The 24,550-nt window shown below is 46.5% G+C and overlaps 1 protein-coding gene across 3 annotated transcripts in view; it reads left to right on the top strand.

The window, feature by feature from the left end:
• Positions 1–24,550, top strand: part of GOLM1 (golgi membrane protein 1) — a 63,303-nt gene that overhangs the window by 2,592 nt on the left and 36,161 nt on the right. Inside the window, exons 1-2 of one of the 3 annotated variants that reach the window (XM_024560262.3) lie at positions 10,798–10,952; positions 23,681–23,830. In XM_024560262.3, coding sequence (XP_024416030.2) covers positions 23,702–23,830 — 129 coding nt within the window. In that variant the 5' untranslated portion in view covers positions 10,798–10,952; positions 23,681–23,701. Of the gene's footprint in view, positions 1–10,797; positions 10,953–22,119; positions 22,145–23,680; positions 23,831–24,550 lie in introns of those variants that run through there. The other 2 variants (XM_053923432.1, XM_053923430.2) reach the window with 2 other exon arrangements.

The raw sequence follows: 24,550 nt of genomic DNA on the forward strand, positions 1-24,550 counted from the left end.
CCTCTACTCACAGCCTTGCCTGGTCCTCCAGCCAGCTGCCTTACAATGAGTCATCTCCGCCTGGCTGCCCATCTCCACCCCTCCTATTGGTCTGGGTGAGTGTTTCTTCTTTATCTCCTTGGTTGTTGGACGTCCATACAGTTCAATTTTCTGTCAGTCCTGGTTGTTTTTTGTTTTTAAATTTGTTGTCCTTCTTTTGGTTGTGCGAGAAGGCACAGTGTGTCTCCCTATGCCTCCATCTTGGCCAGAAGTCCAAGGTCCTATTTCTTAAAGCTGCAGCAGAGCATGACAGATAAACTACACTTTCTGTTGTGCCACTTTTGCAGTGACTTCTGTTGCCTACATTTTCCAAATCTGTTGGAAATCAATCAATAGAATTACACTGATTCTCAGCATTTATTCTATAAGACACTGACATCTGTTAAATCAATTCTCCTTTTCCTTAAGATTGATAGAGGCTTTTTCTGTTGTCTGCAACCAAGCGTTCTGATACTCCACTGAAGCTGCTGTATGATGACTTACATTTAATTCTAGCAAGTTCTAGGCTATGGGGAAATTCTAATATTGAAGGATAAACTGGAGAGTCAGGCAGGAGCCAGCCCTCTGTGTGCAAAGGATGATGGGAGACATCATGGAAGTAGGTGCACATCAGTACTTTTCAGTCCTTGGTCATCACTTTGCTCCTTCCAGGAACAGAGTATAATGGGCCACCCTTGGTAGGCTAGGGGTCTGTGGTAGGCCGAAAAATGGCCCTCCCAAACATTCATGCCTTAATACCCGGAACCTGAGAATGTTACCTTCCATGGCAAAAGGGCCTTTACAAATGTGATTAAATTAAGGACCTTGAGGTGGGGAGATTATCTTCAATTAGTTGGATGGGACCCAATATAATCACAAGGATCCTTAGAAGTGGAGAACCTTTCCCAGCTGGATCTGGGAGATATGACTACAGAAGCAGATTAGAAAGATGTTGCTGATTTGGAAGATGTAGGAAGGGGATCACAGCTGAGAAAAGCAGGTAGCCTCTAGAAGCTAGAAAAGACAAGATGGGTCTTCCCTACAGATGCCAGAAAGGAATGCAGACAGTGAGATTTCTGACCTATAAAACTGTGTTGTTTTTAACTCCTTAGGTTTGTGATAAATTGTTAGGGCAGAAAATAGAAAACTAATACAAGATTCTGCCCCCTGCCCCCTGCCCCTGCCCCTGCCCTGAGCTAGACAGGATATCACTTTGATTGACAGTGGTATCAAGGCAAGGCTGCATCCCTTGGAGAATAGGAAGAAGGTTCCTGTGTGAAAAGCAGGTGTCATTTGCAAGCGAGGGAACAGATAACGAACAGGCAAAACATGGCTGCCCACTGCCACCAACCACCACCGACCACCACAGCCCCTTGTACATCATTTACTCAAAATCTGTCCAGTTGAATTTTTAGGACAAGCAACTGATTAGGCTAAATATGCTGGGTAAGAAGCTTGAGGAAATAGAAAACTTTATAAGGAATGTAAATCCAATATTTATATATGCAATACTTAGGGTCTGGCACTCAAATAAGGTCTACTTGAGTGTGGTTGGTAGGGTAATAATATGGGTGTAATAATTTATAGTTTTAACTTGAACATTTCACTTAAAATGTCATATGGTATACCAGAGTGTGGTATTATTGTTACAGAATTACAAGCTTATGATTTTGTAATGAAAGATTTTGTAATAAAAAAGTGGTGTTATTTATGCTGGACCCTGTATCTTTATATATGCTATATATATGTTTATATAGGAGTGCATCTTAAAAATTCCAAATTCTGAGGCTGTGGCTGGGTAGCTCAGTGGGTTAGAGCATTGTCCTGATACACCAAGGTTGCAGGTTCGATCCCTAGCCAGGGCACATCAAGAATCAACCAATGGATGCATAAAAAAAGTGGAACAACAAAGTACATATTTCTTTCCTCCCTCTTCCTCCCTATAAAATCACTGAAAAAAAAATCCTGTCATAAAGGTTCTCATGGAACTTCAGTAAAGATGTAGTTAATTCGGCCGGCTGCCTCAGTACTTAGACACATGGACCTGTCACATAAAAAGAATCACTGGTGTTGTATCCCGTACGCGAGCAGAAAATCAAATGGAGACGTGTGGAGTGCACTTAGATGGTACTTTATTTTTACCTGCGCAGGGGCGAACTCCCAGGGTGCCCGTTAAGGCTGCAAAGGGGAGTCGCGCCGAACGCTCACAGGCTAGCTCTTTTATACGGTGAGAAGCAAGCAAGCAAGTTACAAAAGTGGGAGTTGCGGCTATCTCTGCATAGCTCTGGGGTCAGGAGGAACTATCTGTCTGTCTCCTGTTGATAAGAACCATCTGTCTGTCCCACTTAATTTGTACCCTCAGTTTAAAGATAAGGGTCCAGACCCGAGATGAGTCTGGCACCCAAAGTTTTATGGCCCTCTAATTGGCTGTAACTCAGAATAAGCCCTCTGCAAATCACGTATTGTTTACCTTTACCCTTACTTTGGCCGACAATGTTGTTTCTCTCCCCTATCTATTCTGGTGACCTTCAAGAGGTTTTCTGCTTAGCAATGCTTAAAATTGGCTAGCCCTCTTTCCTAGCTCTCAACATTCCCCCATTTCCTTGTTGGCACTTATGAGTCAAATCCTTGAATCATACTAATGATGGGGCCACAGGTTAAACAGAGGAGTATAATTAATAAAGGCCCACTAATAGAGGAAATCAGGGTAGTCAACTATGGGGACATCTTAATAGATTCCTGCGTTGGTTCTTCTAGATTTTCTCATTCTTTTAGTCTCTGGGTTAAGACCTTGATACTATCTCTAATTATCCCTGAATGATTAGCATAAAAGCAACAAGTTTCTCCTAATGCTGCACATAATCCTTCTTTCCTTAAGAACAATACATCTAATCCTCTCCGATTTTGGACAGCTACCTCTGCTAAGGAGTCTACCAGTCTTTCTAAATCAGCTACCTGATCTTGCAGCAGAGATATGTCCTTAGAGAAAGTCTGCGAAAGCTGCCTTAACTCTAAATCTCCCGAATGAGGGCTGCGGCACTGAGTGCGGGGGACCCTAAGATCCTAACAGTGGCTACTATGGGTATAAGAAGGGGAGGTTTTTTTTTTCCTAGTCCTAGAGGGGAGAACAAAATCTGGGTTTCCTGCATAGAGATACACTTGGGGAATTATGTACCCAGTTACACGAAATTCTGGATAAGAAATTGGTGGCAAACAAAGATATATTCCTTGGAGGCATATAAACCAAATGCCCTCAGGGGCTTTCAGTAATCCTGGATTCTTTTCGGAGGAGTGGGTCATGTTCCTTGTTGTTAAACAACGATTTCTATAATCGGCTTACCTAAAATGGTGGTGTACCTACATGGCTTAGTATCCAATTCCTAATATTCATGCAGGCTCAGCTTATAGAGCCTAGGGGTTCACTTCCTCCCCAAACCTGAGCACAGGTTCCCTTAGTGCCACCTGGGCTCACTGAACCTGTAAGTGAGCAGCCAGGGGCAACCTGGAAGCAGCATAGTAACTGGGAGCAGCATACTAACTAAACCATTATCTACTATATTCCCCCCTTTTGATGCAAAAAGTCGTTTTCGGCTCCTTTAGCATCACTATAGAGCTGGCCATAGTTCTGGGTATCAGTAAACTGCCTTAGTTTCTGGTACTGATGCTGATAATTCTGAAGGGCCAGCACCTTAGCTACTGCAGTACGAGTGACTGTGGCTTCTAGATTCTGAACTAGGGTCTGTAGGATGCAAGGCCCTAGGCTTAATCCCCAGAAGAATTATGAGTAAGGGGCCTAGGAATGGTACACCTTGAGTTCTGGACCCTATTACAAATCCCTTCCTGGGCCCTCCTCTTGGCGGCACCCTGCTTCAATCCTTCCTTTCAGATATATAACCCCTTTATAATTATATAAAGGACAATGGGCGAAGGTCTCATCTTCTTGTAACTGCTTCCGGCTGGACATGGACGTTGTCCTACCTAACCTTGGGTCGGGGTGCCCTGAAAGGGGGTGCAGCACGGAGGTAGTCCTTTCCTGTAAGGGGAAGGACCTTACAGAATCCAAGTCAGTTGGCTGTCACTGCGAAGTTGCAGGCTCGGTGTCCAAAGGCTGGCATTACTGGACAGTTGGCATCCTCGTCATATTCTGGAGGTGACAGACTTGGCAAGAGATTTGGAAGGCACAATTAAATCATAATTACCGAATCAGAAAGGCAGGCACCTAGGTAAAGAATGGCTCATCTGGAGGAAGGTGTATGAGACATGCTACACCTGTCCAAAACCCTGTGGCTCACTACACTTCGCTCGGGCTGAGGGGAATATATCAGGATTTCTCTCCTTTCAGATCTCTGGGCCCTTTCTGTCTTGGCTATTAGGACAGAAAAGGGAAGATAAGCTCTGAAGTGAAGTCCACAGATCTCTCAAACCCTTTACCAACCCAACTACCTAGTTTAACCAAACTAGTTGAGTCTCAGGGGTAGATGATGAAGATGGGATCCTTAAGTGAGGCCTATATTGCAACCATTCTCTCAGGTAATGAGGCCATAGTCCCACGCCCTATGAAAACAGAAGGAGGAACACGCAGGTTAATTTACACAACCACTCCCAAGCCAGTCTCTATGCTGGTGAGACTGTCTTTTGGGAAGACATTCAGTTGCAAGGCCCTTGCTGCGATGACATACAGCAATGGCAATTTGACAGGCCCTTCGTGCCTGTAAATTGAACATCTTCGGTAATATTACAAACCCAGTTTCAACTTTCAAATGAAAGCAAACTTTCAAGACAGCTGCATGATTCCTATATCCAATACTGAGCATTGTGATTTTCCTTAGACCATGATTTTTCTCCTTAAGATCACCCTCATCGTTATTAAAGAGACTACTTTGAGTCCAACTTTTAATTCTGCCTGTCTGTTTGCATAAACACACCAAGAGCAGCCTGGATCGCCTATGATCTTTAAGTTTGCTTCGCTGGAACTCAGGGAACCTTTAGACTGACTTTTAGTCCGCCCCTCAGGGCACAGAAGTAGAGCCACACATCTGCCACCTGGCTTCACCTGTACCAGTTGTTTCACTTAAATCCTTGAGGCTTTCGTTGTGCCTACAGGTTCCTTTTTATCCATCTTTCAGGAAAGAAACCTTCGTTCCTTCCCTGGAAAGACTGCCACGAACCACACAATCAACCAAGGTGCCAGGCTTCTTCCTGTGGGCTTTTGCTAGCTTCTCAAGTCAATCCCAGTTCCTCGGGGCTTCCTGGTGACAACCAGAACCCAGACATGCCTCCTTCAGGCGTGACATTCCAGTCAAAGCATCGGTTAACAAACTATTAATGACTGGTCTTAATGGATTTATGCAGAGAAACCTTATGTCATTACTCACTCCTTCAGAATGCCAAATTCTGGAGGGATCAGGTAGGGAGAAAAATACCAAGTGCGAAGGAAAATCCTTTTCCTTCTGATATCTACTAAGATTGCATCTCTATGCCTTATACCTTCTATTACTGGCCCCACACACTTTCTTTCCAAAACTTTCACAAACTTTTATAACCTTTTACACACCTTTTTACAAACCCTCTTCTATCTTTACAGCTTCCCATAGACCTTCTGCAACATCCACCAACCTTCTGTATCCTTTCATACATCTTCATTTACATATCTTGCACTTTCCCTTGTTCACTTTCCTACAGAGTGTGAAGTTTTAACTATCCCTGGAATCCTCAATTTTCTTTTCAGAGAAGATACAGAACAAAATCTAGAACACAGACGGAGTTCTATAAGAACAGCACACAGGTAGAGGCATCCTCTTGCACCGGTGCGTCTACTGGAGCCTCCGCAGAGACATGCCATTCAGGTCCGGTCTCTTGGCAGAGACATGCTCCTTTGCCTCAGGCTGAAACACACATCAGGCCCAAATGACCCTTCCTGGGTCCCGAGTGGCAAAGGCATTCTCTCCAACCGGTTACAGGCGACCTTCACTAGGTCTTCAGGTGACCCTAACTAGGTCTTCAGATACAGGGGGTTTCTGATTAGAAACGGAAGCAAAATGAAACTACATTACCATAAAACCAGAAAACAAGTAGTTGAGGTTTCCTTTCCTCCAGGTTTAAAACTTTCACAACCTTTCTACATATTTTTGCCCATCCAGATTTAACTACAGTCTACCTTTATTCCCTGCTCCTTTCCCACCCTGGGAAGGACTGTACTTAAACTCAGCACTTAAACTCAGTACGTGGCAGCCAAAAGTCCCTACCAGTACAGGCATCTTCTACTCAAAGTCCCTAGATATGCAGAGATATCCTGCAGCTTTCTTAAGATTAGACCTTGCAAACACCCCATCAACTCCGCCCTCTGGGCTGAAGTTCCTTTTGGCAGGGCTTGCTGCCAAAGGACTTCAGTTTCCGTGGTTACCGCAGCCCCCGTGTACCGCTGCCCTTCCCTAAGGAAACTACTGCTATCCGAGAACAGAGCGAGCTCTGCTTTTTTGTATGCCTCATCCCGCAAGTCTGGGCGCATGCCTGTGACCTGCTCTAATATTTCATGGCAGCTATGCATGATGGTTGGATCAGGGGCTGGAAGCAGGGTGGCTGGATTCAAGGTGGCACTTTTCAGGAACTGGACTGATGGGGAATTCAGCAACTGCACCTGGTACTGAGTTAGCCGTGCATTAGACAACCAGCGATCAGGAGAGGATTTCAAAATTCTCTCTATATGATGCTCCCCAATTATCTGCAAATTCTGTCCAAGGGTGAGCTTGCTGGCCTCCTTCACTAGCATGGCTGTGGCAACTAGAGCTCAAGTAAGCAGGCTGGCCACCCTGAGGCTACTGGGTCCAATCTCTTGGACAAATAGGCCACGGGCCTTCCCCAGGGTCCTAAAGCCTGGCTCAGCACTCTCTTTGCAATGCCTCCGTTTTCTGCCACAAATGGCTGGAACGGCTTTCCTAAATTTGGCAAGGCCAATGCAGGTGCAGATACCAAAGCTGCCTTAAGCGCCTCAAAGGCTTGGTTCTCTTTTTCAGTTCAAGTTATATTTCCCTCTTTTCCCCTCGTAAGTTCATGGAGAGGCTTGGCCAATTCTGCAAACCCTAGAATCCAGAGGCGGCACTATCCTATTGCTCCTAAGAACTACCGCACCTGGCTCTAGTAATCTTTCTAGGAAAGCAGCGGGAGATTCCTCCCTCCCCTTCTCCCAACACAATCTTTGCAACCTCCCTATAAATTCTTTCCCTTTCTTCTGAGGTAAATAGAGTCTGACAATCATCCCAGGTTGGCTGGTGAGTCCTAAATATAGTTTCTAGTAGGGAAATTAATCCCTGCGGTTTCTCAGAAAATGGGGGATTCTGGTGTTTCTAATTATACAGATCACTAGTGGAGAAAGGAACATATATCAACCGAGGGGGTGCTCCAGCAGGGGCACCCGGTCCGGGCGGTGCCTCACGGAGTGGCAGAAGTGCCGGAGGTGCCGGGAATACTAGAGCCTCCTCCCCTTCTCTAGTTCCCCCTCGGGTGTGAGGAGGGCTCGAGAGTGTCCCTCCCTCCTCCGGCTGGGTAGAATGCGGCACTTCCCTCCTAGGGTAGGGAGGGAGCGCATTCAAGGGGTCTAACATGTCCTCCCCAGGTCCTGGTAGTGGTGGGGGTAGAGTTTAGGCACCCTCCGCCCTCTCGGTGCGGAGGGCTCCGGGAATTTCTTTTTGTTTTCCTCTTCCCGCGGCTAACAGAACCGTTCTTCCGCGGGAGGCACTCCTTCTTAGACATTTCTGAATATAGCCTGGCTTGTCTGGGGCTATATCTACCCACACATTGATGTAAACTATCTGATCGGGGTGTGGGGCTCTATAAACTGTGGCCCGAACTGCAAACAATACCGGGAGGTCGAAAGTCCCCTCTGCAGGCCATCCGACACCAAAAGTCAGCCACTCTAGCTGGCAAAGAGTCCGCAGGAACTCCGGATCGAGCTGCACGCTCACGTAGCCGCGTGCACGACGCTGGAAATCAGAAAAGTTATTCAAGATGCAATCAAGCGGGGAGTTCGGGGGTGGACTCCCGCTGGCCCATTTTCACAAGGGTTAGTTTCACGTAACTGAGACAAGCACAATATCGAGACAAACAGCTAACGAGGTCGGAGGATATTCGCCTCGCCCGCCTGGCCTCTCCTCTCGCGAGGACTTAGGTCTGTCTTAGCTAAGGCTGCCCGCGTAGAATTCGGGTTAAACTCCCAGCCGTTATGCCGTATGACAGACTAAGGAACCGCAGGTTGGGGCCCACGCACGCTCCGTAGGCTGATGCCGGTGGAGCCACAGACACAATCACACTCTCATTCTCACTACATTAATAACATACCTCCGACAACATAACACAGACAAACACGACAAGGCCGCGCGGCACAGAGACAAAACCTATATTCGGAAGTGGCGTCCCACTATTCTCCGAACCCCTGGGTAGGGTTCCGGCAGCGTCCTGCCTACTACCTCAGGGCAAAGCCTCCGGAGGACTGAAACCAAAACCAAAACAGGATCCTGACAAATTACTTACTGAGTTCGAACTGTCCACCCAGTCTCCGAAAGCAAAACTCCCAAAAGGGAGATCCCGCTGGGGCCTCCAAATGTTGTATCCCGTACGCGAGCAGAAAATCAAATGGAGACGTGTGGAGTGCACTTAGATGGTACTTTATTTTTACCTGCGCAGGGGCGAACTCCCAGGGTGCCCGTTAAGGCTGCAAAGGGGAGTCGCGCCGAACGCTCACAGGCTAGCTCTTTTATACGGTGAGAAGCAAGCAAGCAAGTTACAAAAGTGGGAGTTGCGGCTATCTCTGCATAGCTCTGGGGTCAGGAGGAACTATCTGTCTGTCTCCTGTTGATAAGAACCATCTGTCTGTCCCACTTAATTTGTACCCTCAGTTTAAAGATAAGGGTCCAGACCCGAGATGAGTCTGGCACCCAAAGTTTTATGGCCCTCTAATTGGCTGTAACTCAGAATAAGCCCTCTGCAAATCACGTATTGTTTACCTTTACCCTTACTTTGGCCGACAATGTTGTTTCTCTCCCCTATCTATTCTGGTGACCTTCAAGAGGTTTTCTGCTTAGCAATGCTTAAAATTGGCTAGCCCTCTTTCCTAGCTCTCAACAACTGGCTTAGTCACTGCTGACTTAGTTGCTGATAAGTGAGAGGTACTAATGGAGACCTACTCAGAGGCAAATAAGATGAAAGTGACAGTCTACCAATCTAAGAAGTCACAACATAACCAGGGGAGCCAACGGACTTTACTGTCTCTGTCCCCACCCCTGGATGTGCTCAGGTGAGGCCACTAGAAGATCAGAGCAAAATGATACAAGTCAAGTAATTGGAAAAGCCAGGGCTGATGTCCAACACACCCTCAGGTTTTGAACTTTTGGTCTGACCAGGTAACCGTCTAACAGTAAGTAGTAAAAATTTTGCTTTGGAATATGGTAGAATGTAACTCTAAAGGGGTCATTATTGTCAGCTTATAATTCAGTTCAGCAGGTTTGGGCTCATAAAACTATGTTGTGGCATTTAAGGAGATCTGTGGTCAGGTGGTTGTGCGTTATCTTGGTCACCCTTTTCAAGGTGAGTCTTTGTTCAGGTTGAAAACAATTTTGACTGCAAGCATACCCTTAGGGGTTTGTGTACTTCCCCATTTATCTTTCTGTTGTTGGGATTTGTGAGGGGTGAGAGAAAGGGGTTCCCACCCCAGAAACGGGGGCTAGGTAAGTTCCAAAGGAAGTAATTCTATGAGAACTTTTCTCAGTCCTGGCCATAGGTTAGAATTACCTGGGAAGTTAACAGGAGTGTCCAACCTGCAGCCTGTGAGCCTCCTGCAGTCCAGAATGGCTGTGATGCGGCCCAAATTTACTTAAAACATTATGTGATTTTTTTTGTGTGATTATGTATCACAATATATATGACATGTGGCCCAGAGACGCCAAAAGGTTGAACACCCCTGCAAAAGAAACAAAAATACCAGTGTTTGGACTCAGAGCTCCAGAGGTGGAAACTGGCATCTGAATTCTCTAAATTAAGCTCCCAGATAATCCTAACCTCTGGCCAGTGCGGTCAGGGTTAAGAACCATTGCTTTAGAATTTTCTAGTGTAGGAAGCCTGTAAGATGTTAGTTTTGTGGCATTCACTCAGGGAGGTATGACCTGACAGTGCTTTCCAAACTTCCTACGCCTGGCAATCTTCATTTTATCTGTGGCAAATAGTCTGCGTGTCACAGCCTAAAAATTATGGCTTTAGAGATAACAGTCGCTGGGTGGGGGATGGAGGGCAGGATGGAGATTACGGCCAACTGGGAAGGGATGTGGAATTAAAAAAAAAAATTGTGAGTATAGTCGCCCCATATCTGTTTTTCACTGGCTCTTCTACTCTGGACAGTTTGGGCCTGGATCCCTGAAAGAGACTTGAATGTGGCAAGGTGCGTGGCGCTGGGCGCGGTTGGCTCTGATTTCCGGAAAATTCCTTGCTGGCCAGGAGCTGTGGGGGAATTGTCTCCCCAGATTCCCTCAGCTCCGCTGCTGCGTCCCACCTATGTGCTTCCTTAAGAAGTATCCGGACCGTGCAATTTCTGCTATGGAGTTGTGTCCTCAAGGAACGCCCGGGGGCCTTGGCTGAGCAGCGGAGGGGAGCAGGCGGCAAGCAGGGGGCGCAGCGTCGTTCTCCCCGCTCCCGCTGAGGGGCGGCCCGGCTTGGACGCGCGCACCCTGGGGCCGGCGTAGAGGCGCGACCCCGGGGGCACACGCCTCGCCTCCGTGCGCCCGCGACTCCGCCTCCTCCCCGCGCCTCGGGCGCTGCCAGGGGGCGGGGACTCGCCGCTGCGGTGGACGGAGAGGACGGAGCGGCGGGCTGGCGGCAGCAGCCGGAGAGCGGCAGCGTGGCCTGGGAGGCAGGCTTGCAGCGCGGAGCGGCCGCCAGAGCGGCAGGAGGTGAGTGAATGGCGCGCGTTCCTCTGTGGGTCGCCGCCCTGTCCCCTGGCTGCCCTCACTCTCTCCGTCCTTCCTAGGGTTCGCTCCCAGGGACTCCGTGCGGGTCCAGGGAGACACCGCCCGGCGTACGCCCCAGCTGCAGCCTTTTCCCGGAGCCGGCTCGGCCCCTGCTCTGCACCTTCCCACGCCGGAGCCTTTGCTTCGGGATCTCCGGGACCCCTTGGGCTCCGGACCCCCTGGGCTTCATCCCTCAGCGCCGAGGGGCCGTGCGAGGATTCCCTGCCCCTGCAGAGGCCAGTCTGGGACGATGCGGGCCTTTCTTTTTGTTCTTAGCTTGGTCACGCGCGTTGGCATCCAAAGTCAAGAGCGTGCGTCCCCAAAGTCTCCCTGTGCCAGTTCTGTGGGCGTGATGGGAAGGAGGGCTGGCGGCACCGTCACCTCACCTCCTCGCCTTCCCTCCACCTCCCAACCCTCGGGTAGATCGGCCACACGTTGGCAGCGGTCGTGTCCTGGCAGGTGACCGGGAGCTGGACACTGGGTCCTGGGACCGCACCGCTGCAGCCCAGGTGGAGCCTGTTTTAGGGATGCTCCATCCAGGTCCCCTTCTGTATTTGCCACCACTGGCTGTGCGAAGGATCCACAAAACTTTTGCTCTGCTGTAAAAATAGTCTCCTGGGTTTATATACTCTTTATATTTCACATCCTGTTCAACAGTTTTAATGTTGTTGTTGTTTGTAAAACAAAGTGGGAAAAATACCTGTTTTGATTAATATTTTTTTAGCAGAATTTAAGAGTCATTGTTCGGAGTTCCATGATGATGCTAGACGTTTTCAGATGTCCCATTTCTAAATTTGCTTTAACAAACTTGTGGGGCTTTCACCGTTTTTTGAGATTTCCTTTGTCTGGTTGGGGTCTCCAAGAGCCTACAGCCTGAAATTACGCAAATGTTGAGGGACATTCCTAGGCGGGGGTTATTAAGATGTCCAACAGCCTGATGAAATATTTAACAGTGCCAGAGTGACTCTGTTTGGCTTATGGCCATCAGATTGACTCAAATTTAGGCAGTTTTAGTGTTTCTGAATTACTTGGAGCATGAGACCGGGGGAGCTGTGTAAACTCTTGAGGGTCCTCGTGGTCCCCTGGGGCAGTCTAGGTCCTTCTCATGTCATAAAAGATACAACTAAGCTCGTGCTATCTGGGAGACTAACTTCACTTGTAAATACACACCAGTAACTTGCTAACACTCATCTTAGGCCAGAACTCAGTTTTTAAAGTGTTACTGGTTAAAAAGACACTGAATTTTTAAGATGTTTAAAGGAAAAGGTTAGCTCTTCAGGATGTTATTTTGTTTTCCTATGGTGAGGTGATCACGTTTGTTTCATCAGTTTTGCTAAAAAATGCAAGACCAAGGATGAGAGGAGGGGTGCTGGGGGTGCGGGAGGGGTCAGATTGCAGTGACATGTCACTAGGAGCTAAGGATGCCATCTGCTTTCTAGCTGCTTGTCCAGTTGCTGGTGGGGGATGCAAAGATCTTGGGTTTACACAGGTTTTCAGGGGTGAGGCAGAAAGAGCAGGGAGGGTGGTTGACCACTTCCCGCAGCAGGGAGGGCTGTGCTGAACCTGACAACCCTGTGAGTGTGCAGGCTGGGATTCTGCATCGGGGCACACGGGGTGGCCGGGCAGAGCCTGGGGAAGCTGCCGCTGCAGGGAGGAGTTGGAAGGGTGTCACCAAGCAGGCCGTGGGGAGCAGGGCAGTAAGGCTCCTTGACAGGCACTTCAAGTGAAAGGGAGCTGGAAGGCAGCGTGGTCCCCAAAGGCCATCCCTGTACCCTCCCCCCTTATAAAACTGCCTGGAGGGGCCAGGGGGGAGGGAGGGAGGGAGAATGGGATGAGGGATGAGAGTCCCTGTGCCCTGGGCTTTAACTCAGCGGTATTATTATTGTGTTTATCTTTAGAAAGTAAGCTGCTTTAGGAAGAGGTAAATTTCTTTTTCAATGACCTAACAATAACTTTTCTTTTTCAAGGATATTATTAAATAATATCAATAATTGGGATAAGAAAAAAATGTTGCTTTTTTGTAAACAATCCCTCCTTCCCCTCCAAAAGAAAACTTTGTTAAATTTTTAAAAAAACATTTGCAGAAGTAGAAAGAATGGTCTTGATATGCTTTTGCTCTCACCTTAGGAAAGTGTGAATGGCATTTCATTTGTCTCACCCTCCCCTGCCCCCCAAAGTTGTTCTTTGTGGTTTTCTTTTGTAGACTTTCAGGTTACTGACGAGACTTCAGTGAGAGAGACTTGGCTGGAAGAAGTGTCTCCTAGATTCCCAGAGTCTACTTTGCTTGGCACACAAATTTCTCTACACTTTCAGGGGGCGGGGGGGGGGGGGAGGGGGGGGGGGAAGCATGCCTTCTCAGATTTTCAGATTTTTACATTTTGATCTTATTTTTCTTTCAAATCTTTTAGGGCTGTATTAATAATACTTCCCCCCAGCTAAGATTTTTGAAGATTAATTAGTGCCTGACAGGAAGAACATACATGTAAAAATACTATGTAATATGATTACAATGACATATTTTGTAGTTTGCTGTGGTTTCCAGATTTAGCATTCTCATTAGTAAAAAAACACTTAAACACCTAAAACTTATAGAATGTCATCTGTCAGTTATATCTCAATGAAGTACCTTTTTGGCTCTCCCCACGTGCTACTGTTAGCTTGTATCTCAAGGCCCAATTTACACTTAGGGCTGGATTAATTATTAATAACTGTAAGTAAAACCCTAGTTCAAATACTCCCTGAATTTTTAGTATTTTTGCCCTGTTTCTGGTCAGATCGTAGTTTGCTTTTTTTTTTTTTAATTGAATTTATTGGGGTGACATTGATTGATAAAATAATACAGGTTTCAGGTGTATTGTGTGTTCACCACCCCAAATCCAATCTCCTTCCTTCACCATTTACCCTCCCCCCCTTTACCCTCTCTGTCTCCACCCACTCCCCTTTCCCTCTGGTAGTTACCATACTATTCTCTGTGGGGGGTTTCTTTTCCCTAATTCCTTCACCTTTTCCACCCTGCTCCCCAACCCTCCTCCCCTCTGACAGCTGCACAGAGGTATCAGATCACAGTGTTTTTGATTTTTTAAAAAAGATTTTGTTTATTTTTAGAGAGGGAAAGGGAGGGAGAAAGAGGGAGAGAAACATCTATCAGTTACCTCTCTAACAGACTCGACCAGGGAACCAAATCTGCAGCCCAGGCGTGTACCGACTGGGAATCAAACTGGCGACCTGTCCCTTCTCCGGGGGGCACCACACTGTCAGGGCCAGAGCCTAGTTTTTTCTTCCATGTGGTTCATGCAGAGCTGACTCGGGTAGAACCATGCACCTTCCGCACTGGGCTTGGGCTTTGCCCGTGCTCATGTTTATTAGTATAATTAATTTGTGCTTTTTATACGAATCTTAAAGCTTCGTGTCCTGTGTAATGTTTAATTATATGTCAGTCCACCTCTCTGTGCAAGTCCTTAAGGCAAAGGAGCGCCTTAGGCACTTCTGAGGGGTGATGACATGTGACTTTGGACAGAAAGACTCAGTGAGAACGCAGTCAACTTCTACTTTTATTAGCATAGTTAGTATTGTATGGCAATGTAATAAAATTAGGACAATATAATGTACTATACAATAATTAGCATAATTAGTATATATAATATATATTTAGGTTATTTTATGTGATAATCATATCAGTAAAACAGTTGCTATCCTACTTTCTGGATAAAAATAAATGTAACTTCTGAGATGCCCATCCCCAGCTCGGTGGAGCATCCCCGGCACCCTGTGGGATGCATGAACCCCGCTGTAGACAGCTGGTTTCTTATTTTAGCCTCAGATAATTCTTTTACTTGATCATCAGAAGAACCCCATGAAGGCAGGTACAATGAATCTCTCCCCCTTTTTAAAAATGAGTCCATTGAGACTAAAAAAGGCCACATAATACCACAACAGTCCCCTTCAGTTAAGTAATTATTTGGTGGCACATAAATGCTCGAATTTAATTTTCACACCAGCCTTTGGAGACAGATACCGCGGTTGTCACTTTGCGGACGATTCCAGAGGGCCGGGAGAGGGCTAATAGCTGCCGGGCGCCCAGGTGGAAACGGGTCCTTGCACTGCACGCCCTCTTGTCTACCCGCCCAAGTCTAGGTGGGGACCTGGGTCTTCCTTGTGTCCCTTGAGGATAGAGGTCTTTTTTGCCACTTGGGGTCCCCAGTGGTGGGTTCCAGCGCAGAAGAGAGCTTTGGAATCTGTTTGAATGAGTTCCCTTTTTTCCTCTACTTCACGGACGTATCTGTGGTATGATAGTTTTGTTTTAGGGGAAGCTGTAAAATACCTTGATTTAATCTGGGGATGCTAGAAATACAGCTTCAAAACTTGCTAATATTACCAATGTATATCTTCCTTACATTTGAGTTTTTTATTGTTCCTGTTCGGCTTTCGTATTAAAAATGTGCTTATTGAGGAGAAAAAGATTGTATAAAGTAAAAACAAAAGCTTCATTTTTTCCTCTCCTCTATACATTCTACTCTCACCATAGCTTGTATGTATCCTTCCTGACACACATTTGCTATATGTTCATTTATTGAGAGTGTTTTTAAAATTTTTTCAGCAAAAATGGGATCATATGATAATTAATATTTTGGGAACTTTTTTCACTCGACAGTTTGTATTTTGACTACCTATTGCTCTATAAGAAATCACCTCTACACTTAAAACCATCATTTTTTGTTCCTCGGGTGTGTGGGTTGCCTGCGCTCAGCCGAGTGGTTCTTCTGCTCCACCTGAGCCTGGCCAGGACTGCGGGCTTTTTGAGGTCAGTTGGGCTGGAAATGAAAGATGACTCAATGGCTGTTATCAGTATCTAAAAGTATTGCCTTGGCATGTTTTTAGAAGAGATAAAATTATAAACTAATGAGTGATTTAGAAAAAAATTCACTATAGTTCTCTGATTTCAGTGCTATCAGAATGGGAGAGTCTAGACCATCACATCTTGTTTATCTGATGGATTCTTCCTTATCTTTCCCCACTTTTTAAATATTTATTTTTATTTATTTATTTTTAGAGAGAGGGGAAGGGAGGGAGAAAGAGAGGGAGAGAAACATCAATGTGTGGTTGCCTGTCATGCACCCGCCACTGGGAACCTGGCTGGCCACCCACCCAGGCATGTGCCCTGACTGGGAATCAGACTGGTGACCCTTTGGTTCACAGGCCAGTGCTTGATCCACTGAGCCACACCAGCCAGGCAGTATTTATTTTTAGACAGAGAGGATGGGAGAAAGAGAAGAAAAAACAAAAGCATTGATGTATTGTCCACTTACTTATGCATTCATTGGTTGATTCTTGTAATATGGCCTGACCAGGCATCGAACCCACAACCTTGGTGTATTGGGACTCCGCTCTAACTAACTGAGTGACCCTGCCAGGGCCTCCCCATTTTTTTCTGCATCAGTGAGGGAGACGGTCCTGTATAAGCTGTGTTGCTCTGGACTTGGTGACAGTCCATTCTGATTAAATAATAAATACCTTTATCCACACACATACAGCGACTTTGAGATGTCCAAGGGGAGAAAAGAACCTCAGGCTGAGAAGTTACTTCAAATGGAGTCCATTTTAGGTTACTCTTTACTTCATAGAGAAATAAATGGAAACCTAATTTCTCTAGGGCAGACAGTAGTAGGTAAGTTTTGTGAAAAATGTATGTGGCACAGATGGGAGGTGGGAGACAATAGAAGAATAAAACCAAAGGCCGAAAAACAGCTGGGTGTGTGTGGAGGGGGGCATAACACACCAAACTCAGCCCTTACACAGTAGGGGAATACAAATGTTTCTCCAAAGATTAAACACCTCGCCGACATGTCTTTCTGCTTCTGGAAAATAAAGGAGCGCAGCCAGAACAGAAGTCACTGCCAGACTTGTCCAGGGTTCCCTAGAGAGTACAGTGGTGCTCAGGCGTGCCTTGCATCGGAGTTACCCAGAGTACTTTTAAACACAGGTAGGGGGCCCCACCCCAAGTGCGACTTAGTGGGCCTGGCCTGGGCTGGAAAACGTGCATGTCTAACATCCCCAGGGGATGCTGATGCTGTTGGCCCAGGGACCACCCTTTGAGAAGCAGGGAACTGCAGCAGAGGTTGGCAGCCCTTTTCTTTAAAGGGCCAGAGACCATACAGGCTGGGTCACAGTTACTCAAGTCTTGTGGCCTGACAGCCACAGACAATAAATACGTGAATGGGCATGGTTGTGTTCTAATAAGACTATATTCATGGACACAAATTTTAACTTTGTGTACTTTTCACGTATCATCAAGTATTCTTTTGATTTTTTTTTTTCCAACCATTTAAAACCTAAGCTCTGCCCTAGCCAGTGTGGCTCAGTTAGTTGGAGTGTCGTTCTGTAAACTGAAGGGCCACGGTTTCAATGCCCATTCAGGGCACATGCCTGGGTTTCGGGCTCAGTCCTCAGATGCGACGTACGAGAGGCAACTGATTGATTTTTCTCTCCCTACGAGAGGCGACCGATTGATTTTTCTCTCCCTTTCTTCCTCCCTTACCCTCTCTAGAATCAGGGAGTATGGCCTTGGGTGAGGATAAAAAAAAACCCTAAGCTCAGGGGCTGTGTGCGGAACAGGTGGCTGGCAGGATTTAGTCCTTGGGCTGCAGTTTGCCAACTCCTGAACGAGAGAAAAAATTCGGGAGCTCCTGCCGAGGTGTAGTCTTGGTATGCCCGTGGGAGGTGGCCTTTCTTCAGTAAATTCCAAGTGCTGGAAAAAACAGGGTCGAATTTGGTTCCTCTCATGAATTTTAACTCATCCATCTCTTTTTTTTGGTATTTCCACTACATAACAGTAAATATGCACATTAATTTTTAAAGTTTTAAAAAGTTTTTATTGAGGTATAATTGACATCTAACATTAGTTTCCCATGTAATGATTCAGTAGTTGCCTATGTGTATAATGTGAAATGATCACAATAAATCCAGTTAACATCTGTCCCCATATACAGTTAGGAAAATTTTTCTTGTGATGAGAACTTTCACGATCTCTCTTAGCAACCTTCAAACAGACATTACAGTATCATTATTAGCTGTAGTAACCATGCTATTAAACGTCTTTTCTTCAGAAACCATCAGCTTCCAGAATGGGGAAAAATGTGATGTTTGTAATGATTGTGGATTGGGGAAGTGAGGGGAGGAGATTCTGTGTACGTCCTAGCAAGTTTTGAAAGCAATTTAAGGACAACAAATGGACTTGGTTATTTAAACCCATGGTTTGGAGCAGGAGTTGACAAACTTTCTCTAAAGGGCCAGATGAAAATTTTATCTGATTCCATCCTCATCATAACCCTGTGATGTCTCTGTGTCAGCTGTTTAACTCTGCCTGGCAGCCAGAAAGCAGCTGTGGGCAACACTTACGGGATGGGCATGGCTGTGTTCAGTAAAACTGCATTCACAGAACAGGCCAGCTGTGGCCCGTGGGCCTTGGTTTGCTCACGGGACATTCTCGAGACCAGGTGGAATGTTTTTAAACCCTCAAGAAAATGTCAGTGACGGAGTCCTTCATAGCCCCCAGTGCTGAGCTGGAGTGTTCTCAGGTTTGTTTGCTCATGCTCATGCTGTAACTTCTGAACTTCCTACTCTGCAACTCGGGCTCTCTGGCAGCCATCCAATCTATATCCAGGTGGGGCCACTTCCTGAGAAGGAATGAAGGTGCAGCTGCCCCACTGCTTGGAGCCCGGAGCCCCTGCATTGTCCCGCAGTGGTGACGCGGACCAAGCAAGCTAATCTGGTTTGATTGCTCAAACATATTTGCCCGAATGATTTAAAACCCCATGTGAAAATAAGGAAATGAAAAGAAAAAGTATTTAACTAGGAGGGTCAAGGGACTGATGCACTTGTCAGGTTGCCCATTTTCATGTGCTTTTTCTCTTTTAAAAAAGTTATTGGAGGTCTGTGTTTTCTCATAAAACATTTTGTCTTATAAGCCAACAATAATTTTAACCAGAAGGTCAAATTTTAAAAATTAAGCTAGCAAGGAAGAGTCTGCAGTATTTTGTGACTTTTCCAATTTACCAAGAGACTTTTAATGCAGAAACACACTACTTTTACCGCAGGAAAGCTTGGGGTTTCAGAGTGTGGTTGATTTAGGTTAATCATTTTTTAGTATGATCAGATGCCTGTAACCAAATATGAGACAAAACACAGTCTGAAGCCTAAGTTAAAATGAACATTAATATTTCTGATGCAGCGTATCTCCTATTGACTTACATCACCCTCTCTGTGCACGTGTATTAAATTTAAGGTGGGGGAAAGGAGAACGCTTATAGTTTTGACAACTGTGAACTCTGGCTCTGGATTACTGTGTGCAGTCTTTGTCCTTTCTCACCTGTAATTGCCCCTTTATATTCAGCACTAGTGGTTTCTACAGTCCTGCAAGGCAGTGGTGGGCACTTTGCAGGGCTGAAGGGTGAGTGTTGGCCCCTCCTTCCTCGTGGTTACCTTCTCACCGGGGCAGCCCTGTATCCATTGGGAGCCCAGGGCTCTCCTAACCCAGCCCTCTGGGCAGCCACACACCCCCCTGGCCAGCAGCGCACGGGGTCATAGCAAGGGGCTTCCGAGACTGGACTTGTGTTTGCCGCGGCGTCCGGGAGTCAGCTCCAGGTGGTGCAGTTACTGCTGCAAGTACAGAGCGTCAGTAGGAGGAATGCAGGGGGCTGCTTTCTATTCAGCAGAATGGTCGTGGGAAGAAAACATTCATCACCTTTTCCTTATAAAATATGAAAAGCCTAGATCTGGAAATAATTGTTATGCATCTTTCCACCTCTGATAATGGTAACAGTCAACATTTGTGGAGCGATTACCGTGTGCCAGACATGGTTCCAAGCATTTCTTATATCAGAGCTCACTTGAACCTCACAGTACCCCAGGCCGAGGACGGTGAGGCACAGATGGGGCCTGTGACTCCGAAGAGGTGGAACCAGGATCTGACACTGGCCGTTGGGTTTCAGTGTTTGTTCTCTTAACACTGCCTTGAGCTGCCTGGTGCTAGCCAGCACAGCTCCGGACTCGTGGTTGCTCGATAAATTTTTTATTGACTGGCTAAAGGACAGAGAATATTAAACGGTCATCACTATACTTCCCTTGAAGTGAGAGCTGACTGAACTGACTTCATATGCTGTTTTCAGACATAAAAGGACACCTACCCACTAACTTACACCTGCTGGGACAACAAAAGATCATTGAAGGGTCTCATCTAAAATTATATTGTTAGGGAGTAGGTGTGTAAACCAGATAGCCTTTCAAGGCACTAGATAAAAACAGGGTGTTTGATAAAGGGCACTGCAAGAACTGGCTAGCCATTACCAAAAAAGAAAAAAGAGAGAAAGAGAGAGAAAAGCCTTTTTCTTTGTATTTCTTACTCCTTATATTGAAAAGGAATTCTACGTGGATGAAAGATTTAAATATAGATATGAAACCATAACTATGTTGAGAGGAGATGTGTGTAAATGTATTTTGAAACTCAGAGTAGGAAATAGTAGGAAATGGCTTTCTAATTCTAAACAAAATCCAGAAGCAATAAAAGATTGACAAGATTGGGTTGTTTTATTTATTTATTTTTTAGAGGAGAAAGGAGGGAGAGAAACATTGATATGCAGGAGAAACATCAATTGGTTGCCTCCTGCACGTGCCCTATGGGGGACCTGGCCCGCAACCCAGGCATGTGCCCTGACTGGGAATTGAACCGGCAATCTTTCGGTCTGCAGGCTGGCACTCAAACCAACGAACCACACCAGCCATGGGCTATTAGGTTATTTTAAAAACACCGCCAACAACCAAAAACTATGGGCAGAAAGTTTCAGAGAAAGTCAAAGAATAAATGAAAAATTGAGAAAAAATTATTTAATGAAAGAGCAAAGATTAGTTTATCTTTACAAAGAGCTCTTACAAATCAATAAGATGAACACTCCAGTTTAAAATGGGCAGAGGCTATGAAAAGGTCTTTTACCATAATGAACATACAAATGGCCAATGAATGAAAAGATTGTCATTTATGCCTGTAACTGAAGAACTGTATTTTTAAATATCACTGCTAATGAGATTATCAGACATTAAAAAGTTCATGTGTTACTGTGTAAGAAAACAAATAATTCTCATGCAGCTGATGGAAGGGTTAATTATTGGAAATGTTGTGGCAGCCAACATAGGAAGATCTATCAAAAACTTCATTAGAAATTTAATTTGTAAAATTGTTGCAAAAATAGTACAGGTGGTTCCCACATATCCCTCACCCACCTTCCCCCTTATGTTTATCAAAGTTAAAGAAATTAACCTTGGCACTCCCGTTAACCAAAGCACGTAACTTTTCTGAATTTCACCACTGTTTCCCCTAATGGCCTCTCCTGTTTTGGGATCCCGTCTAGGACGCGGTCTCGCGTCGAGTTGTCGTGACTGCGTAGTTGTTCAGTCTGTGACAGTTCCTCAGTCTTTCCCTTAGTTTTCATGATCTGGACAGGTTTCGAAGAGTGTCGGTCAGATGTTTTGTGTGATGGCCCTCGATCTGAGTTCCTCAGAAGTTTTCTCCTGGTGCCTCCCTCCTATCAGGTGGTCGGTGATGTGGACGTGTCTCGTTGCTGCTGATGCTAATCTCGACCACCTGGCCAACTCAGGCAGTGTCTGCTAGGGTTCTCCCCTGTAAAGGGATTTTTTTTCCTTTTGTAATTTGCTAAATATTTTGGAGGTGGTAAGAGCTGTCAATGTTAAACCATATATATTTGGGCCCAGCAATTCCACGTACTGAAATGTATCCACAGCTGCCTGTGAGAGTCCATCCTCTGCAGTGTGGGGGTGGGGATGCCCCCGTGCACTGCTGGAGACGTCAGTGAGCCCCCGGATTAGAAGCACTTGGTCAGTGCCTCACGCGTAGTAGGCTCCTTGCTGGTTTACCTTCCCTTCAGGACCCCTGAGGCCAGATGTGCTTGGAATTAAGAATTTTTTCAGAATTCAGAAGGTGATACCATGCGTTTGTTATATATTATGTCACAACCCCAGGAGGATCTGCAGCAGCACCTCATAGTCAAACAGGAATCTTCCTGCAGCAAAGTACATGAATATTCACTCGAAGGGAGAAAGATCAAGACTATTGTTAGTAGCTTCAGGTGAGTTCTGGTCAGACCTTGACTGGTTTCAGGTCAGGTTTTGTTGATGGCTGAGTGATTAAAAATTCCTTTGTGTTTTTAGAGCATTCTGGACTTCTGAATTGGGGATAAGGGATTGTACACCTGGATAAGACGTTGCAAACACCGATGTGGATGTAGAAGAGTGTTTGTGGCCACGCTGTTGGAAATAAGCCTAGAAAACCCCGATGGCCCTCTGTAGGAGCTGGCTGTGTATGCCCTGGTACACAGTGGTGCCCGAGTCAGCCCTTTAAACAGAACAGGGCAAACTGGAATGTGCTACACGAAAAGGGAGGCAAGAGGTATTACTGAGTGATGCATGACACGTGCAGAACAGTGCCAGTGGTCTTGCTTCCTTGTAAATGCGTCACGAAACACTGAGAAGAGTGGCTGCACATTAGAATAACCTGGGGAGGTTGAAAAACACCAACACCTGGGCCCCGCCTTAAGTCCCTTTGGAATTGGAATGGAGGAGTGGGGCCCGCGTCTTGGTGCGGGCATGCCTCAGAGACACTGCGGGTTCTGCTTAGGCCACCGCAGTAAAGCAAGTCTTCCAAGAAAGCGAGTCACACTCTTTTTGCTGGTGGAGGACCTTGCTTTCCATTTGTTAAAAACGTAACACCTACGAACCTCAATAAACCGAAGAGCAATAAAACAGGGCATGCCTGTGCTGAGAAGGAGGACGTCTCTCATAGGGTGGGAGTGGGCTCTGTCAGCTTTTCTGTGTTCTCACAAAGACTTTCCTTAAAAGGTGTGTCCCTGGTGCTCTTTCCTCCCCTTCCACCCCACCATCCTCCTTCCCCATTGCTGGCCCCATAAAAGCGATTATTGCCCTCCCTCTGATAAGGTCCTGTCTTCTTGTGCTCAGCAAAACCCTAGTGGCAAAGTCAGCTTTCCTTGTCCTTGGTGACCAGTGCTGGGATCCAGCCAGACCCAGCGTTGAGTTGAAGCCCATGAACCAAATGGATGGCTCCTCTCTTGTGAGCTGTATTTGTGTTTCTTTAAAGAAGCTTGGGTTTCTCTGCAGCTCAAAGTCTTCGTAACTGTCCTGTGTGCCTCAGCATGCTGTGGTTGCACAGGTAAGGGCTCTGAAGGGCGAAAAATGAGTGAGCTGGCGTGACAGCCTCATTTCTGACCACAGGCCCTGTCTGTCCCTGACTTACACAGAGCGAATTCACACTCCAGGTGTGTGTGTGGGGGGGTGCTTTTCTGCTTTGCTCAAGAAAGGCTTTAGCTGGGTGCCCTTAGTAATTCTGTCTCCATTTTGCAGATGAGGAAATGGATGTGAAAGAGAAATTGTTACTTGCCTGCTGTCTGTGAGCCTGCCCTGGGGGGCCAGCCCGGCTGCCCACTGTGGGGGCTGCTTACCTGTTCTCTTGGCAGCTTCACATTTCAAGGAGGAGATGCCAGTCACGCTTTGGGGCCGGATGCCTTCCTGTTGGTTGGGACAATGGGCGTGACCTGCGTTGGGCATGGGGTACTAGTACTGAAGCTTGTATGTTTGTATTTATTTGGCAGATTCTCAGCCTGGCCTTTGAGATGATGGGACTGGGAAACGGGCGTCGGACCATGAAGTCACCGCCCTTCGTGCTGGCTGCCCTGGTGGCCTGTAACATTGTCCTGGGCTTCAACTACTGGATCGCGAGCTCCCGGAGCGTGGACCTCCAGGTGTTTGCTTGTTTGTTTTGTTTGTGTGGATGTCGTAGGAGGGGTGTCCCACCTGCTGGCTGCGGGCTGCATGCAGCCCAGGATGACTATGAATGCGGCCCAAGACAAAACTGTAAATTTACGTAAAACCTTTTTTTTTGGCTCATCAGTTTTTGTTAGTGTTTGTGTATTTGAAGTATGGCCCAGAGGCACCGAAAGGTTGGACACCCCTGTGCAGCATCTAACACTGCTGGGTGGACAGGGTCCGAGGGGTTGGTATTTATCGCCCGCTGAGGCCTTGTACTCAGTGGTGTGTGCTCCCTGTAACACAGAGTCCAGGGCTCTGCGTGTGCCCGCAGCCAGCCTGGGCCCCGACTCTCCACACCAGCTCTGCTCCTGGGTGGGAGAGGGCCCCCTTGTGACGTCTTAGACTTGCTGCCAGGCCGTCCCTCTCTGCTCTTCCTATGAGTTAGGAACTTTGAGTTGAGCCATTTGGGCTGGTGCTGGGAAGACCGCTTGGTGAAGGGCACTGACCACACCTGTTGGTGTCCTTCCGTTGTGCTAGGTACCAGACACTGCGGATGGAAAGGAGGTTGCATTATGGGTGTGAGAAATGGGCTTTTAAAGGTGTCAGTCTTTTATCCTCACTGCTTAATGATAGTAACACTTTTAGCTTTCCCACCTACTGTTGCCTGTCGTGGGTCAGGCAGGGCTTAGCAATGGCAGACAACGCTCCCTGAC

Source organism: Desmodus rotundus, chromosome 1 (assembly GCF_022682495.2).
Source record: "Desmodus rotundus isolate HL8 chromosome 1, HLdesRot8A.1, whole genome shotgun sequence".
Lineage (NCBI taxonomy): Eukaryota > Metazoa > Chordata > Mammalia > Chiroptera > Phyllostomidae > Desmodus > Desmodus rotundus.